The sequence below is a fragment of the Mycteria americana genome, chromosome 24 (assembly GCF_035582795.1).
Source record: "Mycteria americana isolate JAX WOST 10 ecotype Jacksonville Zoo and Gardens chromosome 24, USCA_MyAme_1.0, whole genome shotgun sequence".
NCBI classification, from domain to species: domain Eukaryota; kingdom Metazoa; phylum Chordata; class Aves; order Ciconiiformes; family Ciconiidae; genus Mycteria; species Mycteria americana.
The window spans coordinates 4,403,962-4,426,565 of NC_134388.1; the positions used below are offsets into that span (position 1 = coordinate 4,403,962).

At 50.6% G+C, this 22,604-nt stretch overlaps 2 protein-coding genes across 3 annotated transcripts in view; both read left to right on the plus strand.

Annotated features, from left to right (window-relative positions):
* INSR (insulin receptor) overlaps positions 1 to 10,110 on the plus strand; it is a 64,382-nt gene extending 54,272 nt beyond the window's left edge. For both annotated transcript variants that reach the window (XM_075524504.1, XM_075524502.1), the window contains exons 15-21: positions 111 to 178; positions 398 to 627; positions 948 to 1,058; positions 1,138 to 1,297; positions 2,139 to 2,268; positions 2,505 to 2,639; positions 4,225 to 10,110. In XM_075524504.1, coding sequence (XP_075380619.1) covers positions 111 to 178; positions 398 to 627; positions 948 to 1,058; positions 1,138 to 1,297; positions 2,139 to 2,268; positions 2,505 to 2,639; positions 4,225 to 4,579 — 1,189 coding nt within the window. In that variant the 3' untranslated portion in view covers positions 4,580 to 10,110. The remainder of the gene's footprint in view (positions 1 to 110; positions 179 to 397; positions 628 to 947; positions 1,059 to 1,137; positions 1,298 to 2,138; positions 2,269 to 2,504; positions 2,640 to 4,224) is intronic.
* Positions 10,111 to 21,502: 11,392 nt separating this feature from the next.
* The window catches only part of ARHGEF18 (Rho/Rac guanine nucleotide exchange factor 18), a 45,352-nt gene continuing 44,250 nt past the window's right edge, over positions 21,503 to 22,604 (plus strand). The window contains exon 1 of the mRNA XM_075524509.1: positions 21,503 to 21,986. Within this exon, the coding sequence (XP_075380624.1) occupies positions 21,541 to 21,986 (446 nt within the window). The 5' untranslated portion in view covers positions 21,503 to 21,540. The remainder of the gene's footprint in view (positions 21,987 to 22,604) is intronic.

Below are 22,604 nucleotides of genomic sequence, written 5' to 3' on the forward strand. Positions count from 1 at the left end.
AATTGGGACAGTTTGTATTTGCTGCATGCTTTGGGAATTAATCAAACCGCCTTCAGTTCTAATGTGTCCAAGGCTGCAAATGTGCTGAAGAATTTGTGTCTCTCTTCCAGACAAACCGAAGGACCAACGGGACCACTCTACGCATCCTCTAACCCTGAATATCTCAGCGCCAGTGATGGTGAGAGCGATGAGGGCTTTCTTCAGTGCCTTATTTCTTGTACGGTCGTTCAGGCAGTGCAGCAGTATGGGATTGCCGGTGTCTTTATGGAGTTTTTCTAGTCTTTTTTTTTTAAATATATACCCGTAGTATCCTGTGGCAGTGCTACACAAGGCTGCTACAGAAATGTCTTTCAAAAGCCACTTGCTCAATTCAGAAACATTTCCCTCTGCTCAACAGTCTATGTCCCCGACGAATGGGAGGTTCCACGAGACAAAATCACTCTCCTCCGAGAGCTGGGACAGGGCTCCTTCGGCATGGTGTACGAAGGAATCGCCAAGGACATAGTGAAGGGAGAGCCGGAGACTCGCGTAGCTGTGAAAACCGTTAACGAATCAGCCAGCCTCCGCGAGCGCATCGAGTTCTTAAATGAAGCTTCTGTGATGAAGGGGTTCAGCTGCCATCATGTGGTAAGATCACTGGGTGCCTCGGATGATTAGCAAGTCCCATCACATAACTAAGAGCTCTTTGGTGCTTTCAAAGCTTGACGTTCAGCTTACAAAAGCAGCCCTTCTGCAGGGGCGGTTGATCAAAAAGAGCTGGGATCTTTCCATGTCGTACTTTATAAAATGCATCTTTCAAAACTTCTCATCGCGTCAGGGCTTTGTGGCGCTGTTCTGAGCTCTTGTTCGAGGGGTGATGGCTTTGCTATATCCCCCTCTTTTCATAGCTGGGCTCTGCCCAGTGTGTTTGGACACAACCTTGAGGGAATTTCTCACTTATTTTCCAGGTTCGCCTCCTCGGGGTGGTCTCAAAAGGGCAACCTACTCTGGTGGTCATGGAGTTAATGGCACACGGAGATTTGAAAAGTTACCTTCGCTCTTTGAGACCTGATGCTGAGGTAAAAGACAGGAGAGAGGGAGTCTGTTGTGCAAGAGACTAACTTGATTTGGGTTTTAATACTTCTTTATTTATTGTAGAATAACCCTGGTCGTCCGCCACCAACACTGAGAGAGATGATCCAGATGGCTGCAGAGATCGCTGATGGCATGGCCTATCTGAATGCCAAAAAATTTGTTCACAGAGATCTTGCAGCTCGTAACTGTATGGTTGCAGAAGACTTCACTGTAAAAATTGGAGGTATGTAGCGTGTGATCAGAAGATAATTCTGTGGGTCGTATTTCTTGTAAAGGCAAATATATGAAGCCCAAGACCCATGCAGCAAAGACAGGTGATTTTTCACTGGCTCCCTCGGGAAATGCAGCAAACTTTCCTCTTTTTCTTCCCTGTGAAAGAGTTGTGTGGACTTTAGTAAGAAAATAATCTCCCTGAGAGCCAGAGCAGCTTTTCTCGCCTTCTCTGTTCTCAAACCTCTATCCAAAAAGTTTATTGCCTTTCCAGCCTAAGCTGCCTAGGGTTATCTCACTGTTCTTTGCTTTCATGAGAATTATGACAAAGAAGGTGTTGGGTACAACAAACCAAGTGTTGATAATCCTGTCATTAGGTCAGGTGCCTTTTAAAAGTCATTTATCTTCCACAAGAGCCAGTTTTTAACCTAAACCCTTTTAGAAATAAGTAAATATAACATTTAAAAATAAAGCGAAACCCCACAGCGTGGTGGTTTTTCAGACCTCTTTGGACTTAAAGCCAAGGCAGTGGGATTTCAGGGCAAAGGCAGCTCTGTTTTACTTAAAGGGGGTGAATAAAAATAATGTTTAGAATAGAAGCTGTCACTAAAAATTTTACCTCTGCGCTCTGTATCACGGCTCTGTAGAAAAAATGCAGGGAAAAGGAAAAGGTTTTGAGTGTTAATCACAAGGTGATTAAGGTGACAAATGACTGCAGGTTGGGCCAGAGGAGGCTTACTGGGTGTGTGGAAATAGCCTGGCCCCAAAGGAAGGAAACACTCATCTGGAGATGTCGCACAGTAAAAGTAGCAGGGAAGGAGAGACATTTAACACATACCAATTGCTTTTCTCAGACTTTGGCATGACCAGAGATATCTATGAGACGGATTATTACCGTAAAGGAGGCAAAGGACTGCTGCCTGTGCGGTGGATGGCACCCGAATCGTTAAAGGATGGTGTTTTCACTGCTTGTTCCGATGTGTGGTAAGTTGTGCTCCGCAGTCGCAGGTGGATGCTAGCTCAAGAGCTCGCTATTTTAACACACATGGTTTAAATTGTGAGTTGCTGACTTCCTCAGAGTACAGACAAAACAAAACCAGTGTTTTGAAACCCTCTTCTTAAAAATATAGTCGTGTCTTTTAAAGTATGTGTTCTCCAAAATATCACTTGTAGATCTCCAGGATGTTTTATTCTCACCAGGAGTCTTCTCTCTTTCTTAGGTCATTTGGTGTTGTCCTCTGGGAAATAAGCAGTTTAGCAGAGCAGCCGTACCAGGGACTCTCCAACGAACAGGTGCTAAAGTTTGTAATGGATGGAGGATACCTGGATCAGCCCGACAACTGCCCGGAGAGGCTGTAAGTAGTAAAGCAGGAGACAATCGGCCAAGCTGCACTCTCTAGCTAAAGTGTGGCCAACAAAGGCGGCCCGACATGTGGCACCTCTTAACCCCTTCTCTGTTGGGGAGGAGCAAAACAGACTTTAGCGAGCCACCTCTCACAGGAGTTCAACCAATGCATCCTTAGTGATCCCCGTGATCCTAAGGGACCTTACATCGCGGGTACAGATTGAAGAGAAGGAAGTACAAAGCACAGGGAAAGCTTAAAATACAAATAAGCACTCTACCAATCGCCCAAACAAAATGTTTTTCCTCCACTCCAGACTAGCGGATGGCAGTTGGCTTACGTCACGTGGCAAAGCCTGGCCACGGTCTGCATCCACGTGGCTACGGAGGCTGGGGAGCAGCTTGTTAATCCCGGGTCTGCTGAGGTTTTCTGTAATTCATCTCTCTGTACTACATAAACAGTCTGGAGAATTACAACTTTTACCGCTGATTTTCAGAAACGCGATTTATTGCTAATGAGGAGGGAGAGGCGGGAGAATGCTGTGCTGAGCCAAGAGCTGTTTATCATGTCCGAGGCCTTTTCATTTCTGTTGCAGACTCATTGCCCCACTTAAAAGTACAAGGCTGGGCTGCAAGGTTAGGGAGAAAAGAGGGCACTGTGTGAAGACAGTGAAAAACACCTCGCAGAGATTACAAACTGAAGCCAGACGTCCTCCTGCGCCGGGGTTAAGGGTTATTCTCTGCAGCTGCTCGTGACATTTACTGTCTGGAGGTTACTGCGTCCCCAGGTCTGCCAGCGCGGCTGCGTGCCCAGATGCTCCCTCAGCTGCTTTTCTCAGAGTAATTAAAAAAATCCCATTGCTAAGCGTTTAACCTGAGCTTGGGCGTTTTGACAGAAGGGTGTAAGGAGCCACTGCTGAAGCAGCGTGCAGCGGTGAGGGGCAACCTGGTAACCTCTTACCCCTGCCCGCTTCTGGCCAAAACAGCACTTCCAGAGTCAAAAAATAAACATGTTTTGTGAGTATCCTTATGAAAAAAGCCTGCTGTCCTGGACATTTGTCTCCCGTGGCCAGTTACAAACTCCAGTTTGAAATTTTATTTGTACTTGTAAGTTCTTTCTCCACGGTGTCTGATAACATATGACCTCTTGCCGCAGCCTTTCTTTTGAGTGGGATGTTTACAGGACCTCTGTCCTCTGCACAGCCTCCTATTTTCCTTGAAGTTTTAGGAGCTTTGTTATCTTGCAGGCTGAGTTAAAATTAAAATTGAATGAATTAAAAAATTGTGACCTGGCCACGAGCGCCTGCGCGCATACACAGAGTATGTGAACTGCAGCCCTGTTTCCTTCGGAAGCCAAGCTAAGAACAATTGAAGGAATTGGAAGGAATTTTTGATCTAGACAGAAATAGAGAAAAAGGAGTGTCAGGGTCTACAGGCAAATACGGAGACTGGAAAGAGAACAAACAATTCGGTTGGAGTGTCGGAGGAGCAGCGTGGGCGGTGGGTGGTCTGACATGGAGACCAGTCTTGGTCTGTGCCATCCCTGCCTACGTGAAATTGTTTCTTCCCACCCCTGACTCTTGTTTGTCCTGATCTAGGCACAGCCTGATGCAGATGTGTTGGCAGTACAACCCTAAAATGCGCCCCACCTTCATCGAGATCATCGAGATGCTGAAGGAGGACTTGCACCCCAGCTTCCAAGAGGTCTCGTTCTTCTACAGTGAGGAGAACAAACCTCTGGAAACAGAGGAGTACGAGATGGACTTTGAGAACATGGAGAGCATTCCCCTCGATCCCTCCTCGTACTCGCAGAGGGACAAAGTCCTGGGGCGGGACAATGGACCCTCCATGGCCCTCAAGGGCAACTACGAAGAGCACATACCCTACACTCACATGAACGGTGGCAAGAAAAACGGGCGGATTCTCTCCATGCCCAGGTCAAGTCCTTCCTAACGCTTCCTGTTTGGCCCAAGGGTTGTGTCTGCTTTTTTCCCCTCCACAGATCTCAGGACTCTTGTTATTGCTGCCACAGTGTATGACACACATCTACAAACTCTTCAGATTTTTAATCATCTTATGATTAATACTTTTTTTTTTTTTTTTTTTTTGCCAAGTTGACTGGTTGTCAGTGGACTTATCTGTGAACATAAATGGAAGAGGTTTCCATGGCTGCTGTCCCTTCTGTAACCATGGTTTCAAAACAGGAAGCGACTGTGTAAGTTAAACTGAAGGAGGAGCATCCACGTTTGCCAACAAAAGACGTGAAATTTGCTGGTATCTGAGCTACAGCGTAACGGTGCGGAACAAAACTTCTGCAGGACAAAAGCATTTCCAGTAGAATTCCAGGCTTTCAGGCATACTCTTCACTACAGCTGAAGGATTCAACACGAGTCGGACGCGCCAGATCCTCAGATTGACCAATAGCTGCTGCTTTCATACTTTTTAAATGGGTTAAATCCCAGGGGTGCGTGCGTGTGTGTGTGTGTGTGCGTGTGTGCAGTATATATATGTGGGGTGTATACGTATAGCGAAATATACACTTCTTTTTTTTGTACATAAGTTTTGTATGTTCTCACAGAAGCTTTCCTCTTCTTGGAAGTGTGTGCTTATCTTTTTTCCCCATTTCCCTGGAGTGACTGAATCCTAAACAGATTATTTTTATACTAAGGACTCTTGGGAGTAGGTTTTCTCTCATTAACAAATGAGGAAAATGTGCTGGGAGCCAAAGGAGCAGAAATCTGAGATTTGTGGGTACTTTCAAGACCAAACGACGTAGGAGTCCCCTGACCTGAGATACGGAGTTTTCTGTCCTTACAGCATTGAGTATATATATTGTTTGTTGTAACATATTTAAAAATGTCTTTAGTTTAAATTTTAACTTCATATAAATTATTGACTGTTTATGATCCTTTTGGGGAGGGGAGAATTTAGGGGATTGTTTGGTCTTAAAGTGGTCCAAAGATTTCAGAATGAACTAATTTTAGCTGATGACCCTTTTAGGAGCTATGAAGCACATGTTAAGTTTCTACTTGACAAGGCTTTCTAATACAGTTTCGTGATTTATACAATGCAGTCAGCTGGCTCCAGTCGAAGCCCTGAGATAAAGTAGTTGGGACTTCACTTGGTTGTTGGGGGCTGAACGACACCAGAACATCCCGGTCCCGAGTCCTGCTACTCCTTTGCCCGCGCGTCCCTTGCTTTGCCTTCTGTGCGCGCTGCGCCGCAGAAGCAGCCGGCAAGAGAGGACGAGCACGAACTCTAACCAAAAAAAGAGACACTAAAGCCAATCTAAAGCGGGGAGAGCACAAGGCTCTTGGCTCTGCACGTGACGCAGAAGCTGAATGTGACTGTGGTTAGCTGCCCGCTGCCTGTCTGCTGCTGCTCAGGCGTCTGGCCTCGTGCTGCCTGCAGGCCCTCGATGTTTTCCTGAGATACCCATGCTGCGTCCTGCACGCTTCCCGGGACGCGTGCGTTAGCCACTGCTTTCAGCTCTTCTGGATGTCAACTTTCGTCTTCTGGACTGTGCTTTGTTTTGCTGCTGTTTGCATAAAAGACAGAGCTGATTAGCATAAAATGTTAGAAAATAATTGTGAAACTAAACGCGTCTCGTAGTGATGAGGGAGTGTGCTGGCAGGGAGAAGTGCTAAAGCAAGAAATGAAGATTATCGATGTTGCAGGCCCTTGTCATACAGGCGGTTTTAAAAGGGGAGAGAGATGCTCCGTCCTCCGCTTCTCCTCCTGGAGAAGTCCAAGAGCCAGTTTGTGCCCTCCGCCAGGAGCAAACGAGGTTCTCCTGACTCGGTGAGAGTGGGGACGCCGAGCTGGTGTGGGACTTTTTATTCCAGCCCAGGCGGTGCTGCTGCTTTCTCCCCGTAACCAGACGAAAGGGGCTGGAGTTCGTAGGGAAGCGCCTCTCCGAGCCTGCTCCGCTCGGCCACGCTGTAGCTAAACCGGTCGGTGCGGCAGCAGGGGAGGACGACGGACTCTGTGCACCACCACGAGCTGTTGGCCCTTTGGGCTGGTTGAATCTGGTCGGTTCGGACAAAGGTGGAGGGTACGGGTTGCTCGCAAAGTTAGATGGAAAATAGTCCAGACCTGGGTAAGAACCTTCGATTTCAAAAGGCCTCGTTTACATTTCTTCTGCTTTACAAAGTAGTAACTGTTTAGCAGCTCTATACTACACTGCAGGAAAGAAGACATATTCTCACACTTTTCTAAGGAAGAGAAGCTTTTCTTGTTAGAATTTTTTTATTTATTTTAATATATAAAACACTGTAAAAAAAAAAAACCTACAAACAATTTGTTTTCTTAAACACACAGAGCATGTAAATTTGTATCCGTAAAATCTTGGCAGGTGGATGTGGTGGGATTATTTTTGTCCTGTTCTGGTGCAGTCTACCTCAGTGTTTCTTAAGGATATTTTTAATACTACGCACCTCTAAACCTGTTTAAATATTCTGGTCTGGACCTATTGTGGATCAGGGAAAATCAATATCAGCTGATTCCAATACTAGGGACCACTCACCGAAGGGAATGGGTAGGGGAACGGCTCGTCACTGTTTATCGCTAATCTGAGCAGTAGTGACCAAAGGAACCGATTTACAAATTCGGATCTGATATTCTGATATCATCCTCTTAGTTCTGTTGTGATTAAAAAAAAAACCCCAAAACAAACAAAACAAAACAAAAAGAACAAAAGAGCCATTTAAATGTTTGGACTTTAGTGAACCCGTGACCTAAAAGGAGCAGACCGCTTCCTTCTGGAGCAGTATTTGCCAGCGTGGAGCAGGGACCGTGACAGCCCTTGTTGTTGGAGTTGGATTGGGGTATCTCGGTCACTGCCCTTCTCGCTGCGCACAGGTAATCCGGAGTCCTGCCGGTAGGATGTGACCTCCTGAAAGAAACCTTTCCCAGCATGGCCTTGTTTGGATAACATTTTAAATTGCAGTGATCATAACTGTGGGAATAGAAGATCTTTTATATAAACACACATGGGAACCTTGTATTGGGTCTGGCTTTTAAATTTAGTTGATATTGGTTGGCCCTCTGAGTACACAGGATTTGCAACACTGAGATCACTGAACAAGAGAATATGTGTTTTGCTTTGTGGACAGGCAGTCCATTCACACGGCTCATATTGTCATCTTCACTCCGCACCACACGGAGCAGTTGTTTATACCCAATACTGTGCGTAAAGATGATTCCAGTCATCCTCCCTACATTGCGCCAAGGGTGAGGAATGGTACTAGTGGTGAGGATATCATTTTTCCCCTTTTTAAAAACAAGAAAATAGCACTAGCGGTTGCCACTCGTGGCCGTTAAAGATTACACTCACTTAACTACAGAATTAGGAAGAATAAACGAACATCATTTGTAAAGCCCAGCTCTCACTTCTGGAAAACCCTTTACTCCCAGCCCGCAGCTGACACTTTGGTCTCTATTGTTGGAAGATCCTCGCCCTGGGGATGCCGAAGTCCCTCACTTGGATCTCGCTGATACCTGTTCAGAGACACCGGGGTTGCGTACGAGTTGAGATTGCACGTGCTAGGCGAAACCTTCTCTGTGCGGGGCGTTGCGAAGGACTCCTGCCCGGGAAGGTGTGCTGCGCCAGCAGGTGCTGTGCCTTCGTCGGGGGAGCTGCTGCTGTTTGCTCCGGCAAGATCCCTATCGGGGTGAGAATACCGCAGCTGCGGCGGAAGCACGAGCACCCGCTGCTGCTGAGTGATAAGGAGGAGGCAAGCGATAGCGCAGGAAAGCAGGTAGAATGGCTGGAGAGGGCAGCCGTGACCAGCAGGTGGGAAGCTCTTTCTTGAGGTAGCGTTTGGTGGAGGGTTGGATCCTGCCCTTTGTGGGCAGAGAACTTCCCGCTCGCAGCACAGGGCAGCAGGACAGACGCTTCAACCTGTTCAGGAGCAGCTGTAGCCTCCTGCGCACAGGCTGGGGACAGGGAGGGTACCAACCAGTAGCCAGAACTTCACTCTCTCTAAAGCTGGTGAAGCAGGAGGTATAAGAAACAGCTTTCTGTGCTCTGCTGTGTTTTCACTGAGCAGATGTTTGAAGCGTGAGACTGGAGAGGTTTCTCAGAAACGTTTGCACGTTAAATTCAGTTGCCACTTCCTGAACGCCTCTTGCAAATCTGGTACTTCTCTTGCAGTACAGTGCAGCGTTGCAAAGCTTGGCTGCTAGGTTAGAAACGTGTCTTTCTTGGCTGCTTGTAAATACTCTATTGTGTTGTAAAATAGAAGAGCTAATAACATAAACTCTGTGCCAGCACTGGGTTGGGAAAGGTGATAGGAACTAGACCACGCTGCAACGAGGGTGTTTTCTGTTGATCATAAAGCAGCTGTGTTGCTATGGAAGAGGCTGCTTTTAGGTTGCTAAAGGGTACTCTTAATTTACGGGTAGTATATCTCTTTCCTCCTAAATTTGTATTATAGCGATGGGACACTTTGCTTAATTTTAGTATGTCGCATATAACGTTGGTATCTCTTTGGAAAAATCGCAAAGTTGCTTACTGTGTTATTGACCTAACTATGACGAAGGCAAATAGGAAAAGGCAGGAGCAAGAAGGGTGCTGTGTCGGTTATTCTTGAGCCTCCGTTTTAGGGGAGGGAGAGAGGCAATCGAGTTCCCTCTTAACGTCACTGTGATACGAAGACGGACCCTGAGGCACTCCGGGCCCTTCACTGCGAGCAGTGATTCCTGATACCAAGACTGGAACCTTGTTTTACAAGTTAGAAAGTAAAATATCTTTGTGCCATAAAAACCTTACTCTCAAGGCTGTACTAGGTGCTCCCGTGATCCATGTGAGATCGGTTCAGAGCCTGGAGTGAGCAAGAAACTGCAGATAAAGCCTCCGATCCTCTCGCTGTGTCCCAGCCTCCCTCGAAGCTGCCCGCCGCCGTGGGGAGACTCGCAGGCACGGCCATGGCAGGCACCCGTTCCCCTCCGCGGAACAGCCGATGCCCCTCGTAGTTTCCTGTGCGCGTGGTCCAGGGAAAGGAGCTGTCGAATGGATTGGAATCAAGAAATAGTTACTTCAGAAATACATGAAATTCAAAATAAGATTAGTTTGGTATTTGTATGAATTTAATTGAATTTGGCCTTTTTATTACCTTCTGCTTGGCTCTGTGTTAACTCTGCTTGGATTCTGTATGTGACTGTTGGTGTAAGAGCATTAACACGTTCAACCCCTTCTGTTCCGGCTTGCCTTGTTACGAGCATCACGAGAGTGAAGCCAATCGTACAATTGACTTCTGGAGGAACCTGACTGTTCAAAAGCAGTTCTGAAGCTACCATTTTTAGCAAATCTGCTGTCCTTAAATGTGTATTTCTTTTTAAAATGAAATTGCTTGTCCTTCTCGAAAGTAAGCACTTATTCTTGCAGTTTCGGCAAATTAACTGCAGCACAATGCAAGCTATAAGGGGACAGGTAGAGAAATGACTTTTTAAATATTGTATAATAAAGTTAGTATTAACTCCTACAGCGTTGTTATTTTTTTTGCCAACAGCTTTTCAGTCAGCAAGAAATTACGTTTCTGGTAGTCGTTTTGTTCCGAGTCCAGTGTTCCAACTGATGGTATTAAATAGTTTCTTTTTCTCAGTCCAGAAAGTCCTGGTGGGAGCAGGGTCCGGCCGGCTGGGAGGACCTGGGATAGTTCTGGCAGCTAAAGAGGAACCATCAGCGGAGTTTAAATGCGGGCACAGACGTTCTCGCTCAGCTGAGTCCCAGCCCCTGTTAAGTCCCAGCGTCACCAGTAAAGCTTGAGCTCAGGACTCATTACCTGAGAGAGCTGAGCTGGACTCGATACCAAAGCTCTTCTGTTAATCCAGATTCTCCCAGCAGCATCCAGCAACGCTTCCACCACCTTAGCTTCCGAATATTTCTCCCATAAACGAGTCCCACGAAAACTGGCTGAAGGAGAATTTTAGAAAGGCCGCTTCTAAATCTGAAAAGATAGAATGTTATTTAAAAAGGAAAAGCGTTTCCTTTCGCTTCAGTTTGGGCAATGGTTTTACTCGTGGAGTATCAAAGCAGTGGTTTGTGTTTGAGGACCTGCTCGGATGGGGGTACTGGACATCGGCTGTATCAAACACAGCCAAAAGCAAATGCTTTCTGCTTGCAATTAAATAAACTAAAGACAGTTTCAGTTACATGTTAAGTGATGTTCTGCAAAGTCTTTTTTTTTTTTCTGTTTAATCTTGCTGCTCCCACCTTTCTCTCTGCATATCTAAGGTTCCAGAATACAAATAGTATTGCAGATACCTCTTGTTTGAAATAAAGGATCAAATGTGCCATGATTTTTTTTTCAAAAAAAGGAAGAAAAAAAAGAAAAACCTTCCCCCTTGGATTTGTTTTTTCAATGTTTTCATATATGAGCCAAGCAGTGACATGTACAGAAAATATCTCTGAATATTAAGGAAAAACAAAATCTTGCTGTGTCAGAATATTGAACAATTAATTGTTTATATTAAAATTCTGAATAAATTATCCAAGAATAACTCTGTTCATTTTGTGTCTGCTGTCTGTGCAGCACCGAATGCTGCTTTACCACAGAGAAAGCACTAAATTCGTATCTTGGAATAAGCAATACTTTCAGTTGCAAAATGAATGGCGTTAAGGAAAAAAAAATACAGATCTGCCAATTATAGGCTTGTGGTCTGAAGCCAGTTTAACTCCTCTGCCCGACGGCTGGGGCGATCTGCGCTGGGCTGTGTCCTCACCGTGGGGTTCTCGGCAGCCTGATGCCATCGGGTAAACATTGGTAAAGGGATTCCTTCTGCCTGAAACAGTGAGAGCTGCTGCTCTGTAACGGAATTCTGTTATTTCTACATTCACGGACCCAGGCTTCCCTCCCCGTAGGGGGACAAACTCCCACGCAGGCAGTTTTAAAAAATAAAAGTCAGAGGATCTGCTTCAACCCTGTCTTGCGGCTGAGCAGCTGTAACCAGGTTTGCACCAGGAACCGTCTCATCTTCTGTTCTGCAGCAGGCCGCTCTGGAAGTGTGTAATCTTTCTAACTTAAATCTTGTTTTGTTTCACCAGAGGCAAGATTTCCTTCCTGATCAGCTGCGCCGACAAGGTGGGGGACTTACTGTTGCTATTTTTCTTCTCGCTGTATTTAGCCGCTCAGTTAAGATATCCTGCTTTCCTTCCATTCAGCAAAATCGTTCAGTGTTGCGTTGTTCCTCGTAGCCTTGGGATTGCCACCGCCCCTGCCTGGAGGAGCAGGAGCTGCTGCTGATGCAGGCTCCTCGCGCGGGCCGATGGCCGGGCAGGATGGTGCAGCAATGCAGCTGGTGGAATTAATAGTTTTAGCTTAATACTGCCTTCCCCGTGGCTCTGTCCAGCCGCAGCGTGATTTGCCCAGCTCCCTGGCTGACAGCCTGCGCTGGAGCCCTGGCTCTTCACCCCTCGGCCCCGGCGATGGTCTTCCCCTGCCCGACCTGAACGTGCTACCATGCGGTTTGGGGCTGCCCTGGACCCACGTGGAGCTCTGCTCTCCACCGCGCCCGACCTGCCCCTCGGGAGGGCCCAGGGATATCGTTTGACGCTCACGCAATGAATTGTTATAAAAGTGAGTAGCGTGACTGTCTTTTTGCAAAAAGTGCTGCTTTTTCGGAAGGGTCGAGGCGCATCCTCACTGCACTCCTCGCCCCTGTCCCTGACAAGTTCCAGTAACTGTTTCCTCAGCGCTGGGATGGGCTGGGAGGGAGATGATGTTGCTGGTTGAACGGAAAGCGTGCGGTGCTGATGCCACCTAGTGCCTCTGAACGTGGGACTGGACAAGGCAACCAGAGCTGGCCCTGCTCTGCCCGCTGCCCCACGCCTGTTTCGGCCACACCAAGGAGCTCAGCTGGACTTCAGCTCTTTTCTAAGCCCATCTGGAGTTCTCCTACCGTGAGAGTGATGAGAAGCAAACTGGTACTTTAAGATGTTTTGCAGTTGCTTCTTCTGACACAGGCTTGTTCTCTGGGGATCCTAAAATGCAAAATTAAGCAAAGCCACAAAACTTGAACTTGCCGTCACGGGAGGTTTGCTGCCTGCTGGGCTCTCTGGGATGCTGTGGAGAGGCTGCCGAGGCTCGGCCAGCCCTCATGCCGTTATCCCTCATCGCTCTTCCAGGCTTCCTCCACGGCTCCACTTCGGTAACCCCCAAACCATGTCAGACTTGAGGCAGGAGAAGATCTTGTCCTCATTTGGGCTGAGGACAACTCACCATCCCCTCAGCCAGGGCAGCTGCCTGGTATTTAGGAGCAGGGCTGATCTCTGATACTAATCAAGCTCTTGCGGACTTCACAGAAATTAAACCTTAATTCCTCTTTGCTCTTGTGGTTTCCTGGAGCACGGGGGAATTGCTATTCCAAATGCTGCCAAAGCTGCGGTCTCTGAGTAATTGGAGTGTGAGCGGATCTTGTTCTGATTAGGACTTGGCTGGGGCTGGCGTGTGCTCGGGGGCAGTGGGATGAGGAGCGTGCGCTCATCAGCCCACGGGGCTCGCTGGGAAGGAGCGAATGGCCGTGCCGAAAAACCTGAGCCCGGGCTGTTCCGGGGGCTCTGCCTGCCGGACCGCACACGGCGAGGGCAGGGGGCCCACTGCCTCATCCCTCACCCCACTCGCTTTGGGAGCTGAAGGGCCTGTTTCTCACCTGCACAGGTGACTACGGCCAGCACAGGCGTTTCTGCGCTTTGCTATCGCTTCATCCCGTGTAAGACTGAGACCTGCTGGGCTTCGGGGTCTCTGTTGCTGCTCAAGGTCAACCCATGCCAGCAAAGACGAACAATGCATTAACAGGACCCCTGTGCGAGGCCTCGCTGCCCCTGGGAGGACGCTAACGAGCGATGGTGCAACGAGCCCGTGGGCGCAGCCCGTGTGTGCCAGGCTCTCACGGTACGCACAAAGCGGTTTTTCTCTGAACGGAACAGGAAGCAGTTTGCGGCAATTGCTGTCCTCGCAGCCATCGCTGGTTCGGCGGCTCTCCAGGCCCCTGCAGCGGGTGCTTCAGGGTCCACGACCCCCTGGGTGATTCTGCTGGAACCTCCCAGAGCCCCGACCCCCACGAGGGTGGGAGCGAGCGTCGGGGCAGCACCGGGGCCACCGTCAAAGGAACTGCAGCATGGGAGAGGCGGGTTTGGCTGTGCCGTCAGAAAGGGGAAGCGGTGAGATGGTTGAGCCAGAGGCCCCCGTGAGCAAACCAGTCGCACGGCTGCTGCTTCCCCGATGAGTCTCTGCTTTTCACTTTGCTCCAGCAGCTGGAGAAGAAGCCAGGGCTGTCAGGTGCAAGTGTGCATGGGGAACTTTGCCAGAGAGATGCTCCAGCCCTCAGGGTAAGTCGCTCTCGCACGAGCTCCATCCCACGACAACGGGGTTGTCACTCATCTTCCTCAAGGCCTTGTGAGGAAGCAGCTTGTCTTGAAGCCAAAAGTCCAAGTGCTGGGTTTCGTTCAGCCTCCCCCCTGCACGCGTCTGAAGGCAGAACGTGGGCTGGGGAGCCTCAGCCTACAAGGAGCTTCACTCTGCTGCAAGTGAAGAGGAGATGAGGTCGCGGTTTAACCCACAGCGTGTCCCCATGGCTTGCTCTGGGACAGCGCTGGGGTGGCTGAACACCCTACGGGCGCTGCTCTTGGCTCCTGCTGCCGCCGTGCCACAGCTGAAGGTTTGCAAGGACACCTTGGCACTACCCACAGCTGGGTTTGGGCTGGGCACAAGACGGGTCCGCACCTGGGTCCCCCAAATCCCCCTCCGAACTGCTCACTCCAGGGCTGGGCACCTGTGTTATTGGGAAGATCAAAGCAGAAGGGATGTGGGGAGGGTTGTGCTGGGCAGATGACGCTTTGGGTTTTGTGGCCGGGTGAGGGAAATGCTCTTCCCCACCTGCCTTTGCATAACACCAGCCCAGCGTGGGCTCTATGCCGTGGAGGTGCCTGTGGCCGTTCCCAAACTGTCTGGGCTCTGCTCAGCGAGGCCGCAAGCGTGAGCTGAAGAGCGGGGAGAAGGTTCAGTCTGGCCCAGGAGCCCAGCAGCCACATAGGGGTAAAACTCGGCTTCTTCAGCCTAATCGAGGGGTTGGGAGCAAAGTTGGGAGCCAGTCTGGGCTGTGGGGTTGGTGCCAATCGGGAGCCGTGGGCTTGGAGACCTCAGGGTGGGGAGTTGGGTCTCTTGGGGCAGTTTGGAGATAGCTGAGCTAGCTCCCACCTCCCTCCCTGCATGGGAGAGCTGAGAAGGGCTTGGAGAAAGGTCCTTGCCAGGGGACGGGGACTTGCTGCGAGCTGCAAGATGATGCTGATGTTGCGGACAGACAGGGTCTCACACCTTCCCTTGCAGAGGCTCTGCCGTGGCACTTGAAAACCATGCCAAAGGTGCAAATATCAAGCCTGTGGTCTTAACTCTTACCCCACATTTCCCAGGTGAAGGTTCTGCCCCTGCAGAACCACCTTAAAGGTGATGGTTTATCAGGTTGACAGCTGATCGTCATGAACGGAGCAGAGAGGTTTTGGCAGAGAGGGGAAGGGGGTTCTGGTGTGTTAACAGCTTGTTTTCCCTTTCCATCTGCAAGCCTCGAGCAGCGTTCAGGGGCTGTGTGTGCTTCGGGGCTACTAATCCCTGGGGCCCCGCTGTAGCAAGTCACTGACCCGTCACACAGGTGGGAACGCCAGAGACCAGGAATTACTCTCTGGCTACAGCTTCCATCAGCTGATACTTCTGACAAAACACTTGGCTTCTCCACTCCCCCCTTGGCAGCCCCTGGGCTGCAGCCTGCAGTGCTGCCTTAGACTGCGCTGAGCTCTGCCGTGCTCTGTGCTGTCGTCTCCTGCTTGGGGTTATACCTTGCACAGGGCTTGGAGGGCTCCCAAATGTCAGACTCACTGCTCAACCACTCCTGGCCGTCGTTCTCGAAGCGCTGGAAGAAGAGATGGTCCTTTAAGCGAGGTAATGGCCTGTGCACGGGGAGAGTGGTCTGAGCCGTGTGTCGGGAGCTAGGCTGCTGCAGGGCGGTTGGGAAAGCCTGTCCCGAACGAGCAGATAGCAAAGAGCACTGGGGTCCCCGGGCAGAGCTTGGTGTTGGGTGCACCCCGCTCCTCTCTCCAGGGGACACTGCATAAGTGTTGGTTAACACTTTTCCTTCCGTTTCATCTTCTTTTCAAGGCACATTAATGCTTTTAGGAGCTGAGTAATGGGTTAAATATCAGCCTTCTGGTTTTGTAATAAATTTGTTTCGTTGCTGCCAGTGAGCTGGAGGTCCCGGTGTTTGCAGACAGCTGTCTCTGCACGGCTGCCTGGCGAGGGCTGAGCCTTATGTCGAGAGTTTGGTGTTTGAGCAGATGCTGGGGAAAAGATTCCTCGTCTTTCAGAGAGGGCTGATGAGCAGAGCCCCCGTGTTCGGAGCACAGTCTGAGCCGTGGCGGTTTGTGTGGCACCAGCTGGGCTTCACGGTGTCCGACAGCAGGGACGGGAAATGCCAGCAATGGTGTGAACTGGCCTCATTCCTGCATGCAGTGCCGTGACTTGGAAGGAGGCAAGTGAGAGCCCCGGGAAGCGGGATGTTTGCGGTCCTGGAGGAGCTGGACACTGCTGTCCTTGCCTGCAAACACTGCCTTCAGGCTGATGCTTTTGGGTACCTTTATCTGTGGCATTAGAGCTCTTGATACTCTTTCTCCCTCGTTATCCCCCCTGCCCCCCAGTTCTCTTCTGATGTGGATGTGCAGGAGACCAAGAGCCAAACTGAACGGTCAAAGGAAGGTTAATTCGGAGCAGGAGGCAGGGTCATGCAGGCTCTGATCTGTGGTGAGCCCCGAGCAGCTCCCTCGAGCCAGGACACCCCACTCCAGCCTTACCAGTGCTGTGCCTACGGGGCAGTTATGGGCTCACTGGGAAGGCTCAGGTGGGCTAATTTCTATAATAAATAAATCAGCCTCGCAGCGCTTGCAAGCACTGACTGCTTTGGAGAGTGTCTCGGTAGAGCCCTCTCCGCCCATCACGTGCCCGCACAGCAGTTTGTCCTGCTGGGGTTTGTGCCGCGGGCACAAAACATTCGGGTCTTGCTCAGCTCCTCTCCTGGTGCTGGCTTTCTACACCGTGGCACTCGCTGGTCTGTGTGGGACGTTCCCTCGGTGCCCAGCAGAGTCACTGGAGGAAGCTGCACAGTGACTCTTTCTTGTGACTTGGAGAGTATCAGAGGGGCTGCAAATCCCTCTCAGCCACGCCGAGACCCTTCAGCTGAGAGCGAGCTGAGGACTGTGCTGGCTCCCCACTCCCCTGGCCCTTCATGCCCAAAAGCCAGGCCCCAAACGCAGTGATAAGACAGCAGCTCGCTGTACAGTATGTTACAGTGTTGGACAGCTTATCTTCTCCCCTCCTCCAGCCCGGGCCGTATGAGCCAATCCCCGCCGCTGCCAACGGCCGATGATGTGGGGCCCAGACCAGGCGAAGGACTGCACTTCATCTGATTTTGGCACAGCAAGTTTAGCACTTGCTTTACAGAGGTTTTAACCTATAGCCCTGGACATCCTGCAGGGCGGTACGTAAAGGGCAGCTGGTGCGGGGCCAGCAGGGCAGGAGCCAGGAGACTGAATAATTTTTGTTTCTTGTCTGTGATGCTCCCCATGGTTTCCCAGCAGTCTCTACCCCTGATTGCTGGGAAATGCCCAGACACTCTGGTCTTTCCTTCCTCCTGAGATTGTTTCATGTGGCAGAAATGACCAGAGCCTTTGTCCCACTGCATTTGGTGTGGCCTTTCCCCAGTGGAAATGCAGAGAGCGTTTGATGCTTGGAGGATGTGACCTGCATGGCGAGAGCTCGCATCCATGTTTCCTCTGATGTTTCCCCTGCCAGCGCCAGCCTGGCTCCAGGGTCACTCGGGGACCGGCAGCATCTCGTGCCAAGCAGCGGAGCAGGCAGGTGAGGACGGGCCACTGCTGGCAGAGCTTGTTCCAGCGCTGGCTGCTCTGGTGCTGTCTCCCGCTGTGACACTTGCAGGTGCGTCTCCAGTGACCGGCCCGTCTGAGGGAAATCAGCAGAGGCAGTTGCAGGAGGGAGGTTTCGACTGTAGATCTGAAATGGAAGTATTTAAATCTTCATTGGGCTCCCAGTGGCCCTGCACACAGTTACAGCAGCATGGAGTTTTCTTCCTTGAGACAAACCAGCTCAGCTGGCTGATCCCACCGTCCCCACGGCATCAAAACCCCTGAGACTTTCCCAGACCATCACATGCACTGGACGCCTGTCACTACTTCCTTCCTCCCCACGCAGGAGCCCAGAGTCATCATGTTTCGCCTGCCGGGAAGCTCTGGCAAAGCGCAGCAGAGCCCCACTCGTGTGCAGGGACCTGCCCGGCCCAGGCAGCGACGCTTCCTCCCCAGCTCTGCCTTGGGAATTCCTCTGATGAGGCTGCTCCCTGCAGCAATAACCTTTTATGGTTCCCAGCCAGAGGCGAATTAAGCAACTGCAATACCTAATCTGCTTAATGTTCCCCTAAAGCAAACAGCGTTAGGTTATTGAAAGTGTCATTTTTGTCATCCCATCTCCAGCTTCAGCTGAGTAAAGGTGAACGCTGCTGTTTGCCAGTGCCTGGGCAGCTAAGATGTCCCGTCCCCTTACCACCACGCCGCAGCTAGACGGAGCATGGGTCCTTTCCAAACAGCCCCAAGCGCAGAGTCCAGGAGACTCGAGAGGCTCCGGAGTTTGCCGTACTTGTTGATATATGGGTGACCACCTCGACTGTGGCTATAGGGATGTTCACAGCCCCTCAGACCTGCCTCCCTCCTGTGCATGCTCCACACAAAGAAAGCAAGGTCTTTCCTTGCTCATCATGCCAGAACCCGGTGCCTGAAAGCGTTTTTCCCCTGTGAGCCCTTCCAGCAGCCCCCCTTACCCAAGCGTCCACACAGCTCAGCTCTATACATGGTGCCAGCCCAGCATCAACCGACTGAGGCGTTAAACGCGGGGAGCCCTGAATTGTCGTCTCTGGTGCTCACGCATTGCCTAAAATGGTCTCCCCATCGCTGTAGCCCCGTGCACGCCGCGTGCCGCTGCCTAACGGCCACTGCCGCCGAGTTGACCGGAGGCTGGCTGCAAACCTGATTTATCACGTGTTGAACAGGAGTGTCTGAAGTCTCCGAGGAGGATATAAGTCATTTGGTGGGCCTGGAGGGCGTCTGTTGACTGTAGCCTATGTCTTGGCCAAATCCTGAGCCCTGCATGGCACAGGCAGAACACAGGAAATGTTTTCCAGGCCTCTGAGGAGCTGACTCTGTTCCAGGGATCCACTTCAGAGCTACAGCCTGGAGGCTGGTGCAGGCCCAGCGTAGCCTTGGCAGGACGGCCGGACCCTGCTTGGGAGGAAAAAACCTCTTTGTTTTAGACAAACCTGTGGGCCACGGCTCTGGCCTCTGTCAGGCCACAGCGCTTGTCAGCTCCTGCAGCTACATCCCTGCTGCCTCTCGGGGCTTTGCCGCTTTCTCTGCGGGTAGTTCACTGCCGCAAGGGATGGCGAGGGCAGGGAATCTCCTTTTCCTTCCTTCCTTGGACTTGTATGAGGGGAACACCATTTGTCCTCATCCCCCTGGGACCCTCCCCACCACCTGATTGCTCCCCTTGGGTCCATCCTACCTTAGCCTTCATCCCAGCCTGTTTTGGGGGTTCAGTGGCTTTTACTGCCCACTGACATCTTTGGCTGCTCAGTTTCCCACAAGCTCATGCCAAAACCTGCACTGGTTCAAATGTGTATTCACTTCAAAATGCTGATTTTTGATTGCAAGGTGAATAGAGGCAATCCAGGTGTATCTGAGGAAAGCAAAAGGTGATGTTCAATAGCTCACTAAACCTCTGCCAGTTTTACAGATAGAGCATTAGAGATGTGGCTCAAAGACATCCTGGGCAGGAATTTGTCTATTAATTAAAAATGTCTTGTGAAGTAAATTCTACAGCCTTGCTAGAAAGCCTGTTTCAAATTTTCCCTGCTCTTATAGTTAGAAAACCCTTAATTAAAATAGTGCCTTCGCAGAGTGTTTTCTTTCTATATTATTTATAGACCCTCACTTGAAATTACCGCACGCATTTAAACACACCAAACGCTCCTTAAAACAGAAAATCTGGCATCTGCAGCGTGCAGCAGGATCCAAGGAACAAACCTCCAAACTCTCCCTCACGTTTGCTGCCTTTTTCTAGTTGGCACCACGCAATTTCTGGCTGCGTTGCGTAGCATTAAAACCCACAGCAGGATGCAAGGTTTCCAAGAGTGTGTTTTTTAACAATATCTTCCTCATATTGATTTTTTAATACTTGGCTTTCCTGGAGTATGATGGGTTTCTAGCAGTTTCTTGCCGTTTTTTCCTATTGCATAGATATGGCCGCTTACAGTCTCTTGCTATTGTTCTCTGCATCTTCAGAGATCCACCACGGTGCTTCGGCCAACAGCCTGGCTTTTTTCCATTCGCCTCAGCTGTATGTGTCTCGAAGGAATAAAAGGCCTCCGTGAGTCATGCGATGGTTTAGAGATCGTGGCTAACGTTTACAGTGTGTCTCGTTACATAGGAATGTGCTTCAGTCAGCTGGACAATCTATTGTACCATGAAGCGCGTCCAGACCTTGTTTTTGTTTCTCAATGAGTTCTCGGATGGTGTACACACACTCAGGTTCACACTCGCTTAGCACTCCTGTGTGGGGAAAATCCACGAGTGAGCCAGCACCAGGAGAATCGTGCTCCCGCTATTGCTCTGCATATTCAGTGTTGTCTGGAGTCACTAACGTGCTTCCAATTTGGCCTCCCAGTGGCATCCTTTATTCCTTACAGATGAAAATAAAATCACTGTCAGTATTTTTAGTCATAGATTTCTGCTTTAAAGGTCCATAATGTCAATAACAGCCATCAAAATGTGCTTAACTCTTCTGTTTTACTGTGGAAACAGCCTCTGCAGCACAGGACATCCTACAAGTGTCTGGCTGGAATGGTGCGAGCCTGGTCTCTGCCCTTGCGCGTGCCATGGCTCGAGGGATGAAGTTTCTGCTGTTAGGGGACCCCTACACCAGGCTCCGATAGGATCAAGGCTGCCGAGGTCCTGAGATTGCCTGGCAGTGCCTATCTTCAAGGGGCAAGGGAGCTCTGCTCCTCGGGGCCATGTGGAGGGCCGTGTGGAGCATTTCAGTGCTGCCTAACGTCATGTCTCTGTGTGTGGCTGATTTTACATCCCTCCTGGGCATCTGCTCACACGCTGTGACCTTCTCTGTCTTGCAGGGTCCGACTGCAAGCCATGCTTACGGGAATTCACTGACCACAGCACCCCTGCTTTGGAGTATCACAACCCCAAAAGCTTCCTCCCATCCCTGATTGCTGAGGATGACACCTTCTGCACCAGCATGGCTGAAGAAAAGGCAAGTGTCCTCTTTCCTTCCGCTGCCACCGAGCGAGGCAGGAGCCAGGGTCAGCAAACTGGGCGGTCAGCAACATATTCAGAGGGGCTGTGGTGGAATAAGGACAGGGGAAAGGGGTACCAATCCAGACCATCAAGGAATACACGGCTATATTGCTTCTGCTGCTGGGAAAAATCATACCTCTATGCTTTGTATTGGCGTTAGGGGGAATAAGGCACAGAGAGATCTCAGGGACTAGAGGAAGCCGAGCTGCTGGGGCTGGGGCAGGTCTGGCTGCAAGGTGCAGTAGGAGAGTGCTACTATCAGAAAGTCTGGTTTGAGAAGCCCAGCTGCAGGCCTGGCCCCGCTAGCTGCAGGTGGGCCGTTTGCCATGAGAAAGGAAAGAAAAGCAGCTCCAGCTCGGCACAGGAGGTGTCCCCTTTGCAGGATGTGTGCAAGGTTCTCAGACGGGATTTGTGCACTCCAGCTAAGCTGTGGCTGCCTTTGCAGGAGGACTCATCTTCCACAGAGCTGGATGTCCCAGCAGCGGACTTGCACAGCAGTATGGACGATCTCCTCTCGGACTCTGCCCTCCGTGGCACGGAGTATTACAGAGATCTGGGACTCCTGAGCCCACCAATTGCGAAAACAGCGCCAGAGACAGCAGCGCAGCCTGAACAAGCAACCCAGGCTGCATCTGCCATTCGCTTATTGGAAGAGAGACCAGAGGCCCTGAGCAAAATGTCTGTGGATGTTGCTTTTTCCAATCCCATTTCCTGCTCGGTACGTTACGGCGAGGCTCACTGCCGCTTTCTAAACAAAGGCCACATTTGCTCCTGTGCAGCAGTGCCGGAAGATGGTACCAGCAATTCTGAGTGTCCTGCAGAGGCAGACAAAGAGCTGGACCTGCAGGAGGCCAAGGAGTCCTTCCCCACACTGGTGAGATCTATGTCTACCTCTCGGAGGCACAGCTGGGAGAGCCCTTTATCACCCATGGACTGCAAGCGCAGGTAAAGCAGGACCATGAGCGGTATTTGATACATACGGTACAATGATGCTGCATGAGGCTGGAGCGATCACGTTGCCCTGAGCTCTAGCTGCTGCTGGGTGGTCTCCCTCCCTTGTCAACATCTGCCAAAGCAGCTGGACGCCTACTGCTCATGTTGGGTGGGATGTGGAGGAACAGATGCTAGGGCAGCAAGAGGCTTTAATATCTCCTTGGCAGTAGGAAGACCCTCTTTTCCTGGTCTAGGGGCCAGGAAGAGGATCTCTCATCTGGGGAGAACTCGTTTCTGTCTGGAGGGAACCCTGAACAGCATCAGCTGCCCTGATGGCCTCCATCCTCTGGCTCAAAGGGAGCTTTGCTCACCCCAGAGGGATTGAGAGCGCTCTGTCAAATCCTTTTTCTTCTTGTCCGAGTCATCTTGGTGGGGCCTGTGCCTGCAATCGCCACAGTGTCCTCCAGCCCTTTGTCCTCCACATGGCTGCAGAGGAGAGTGTATTTTGTAGCACGATGCTGAGCTCTGGCTGGGAGCAGTTTCCAGGCCTGGCATTACTGCCATGCTGTGCTCCTGCCACATGAATGCCTTGGGCTCCAGGTTCCTACATACATGCTTTCCCTGCTGACA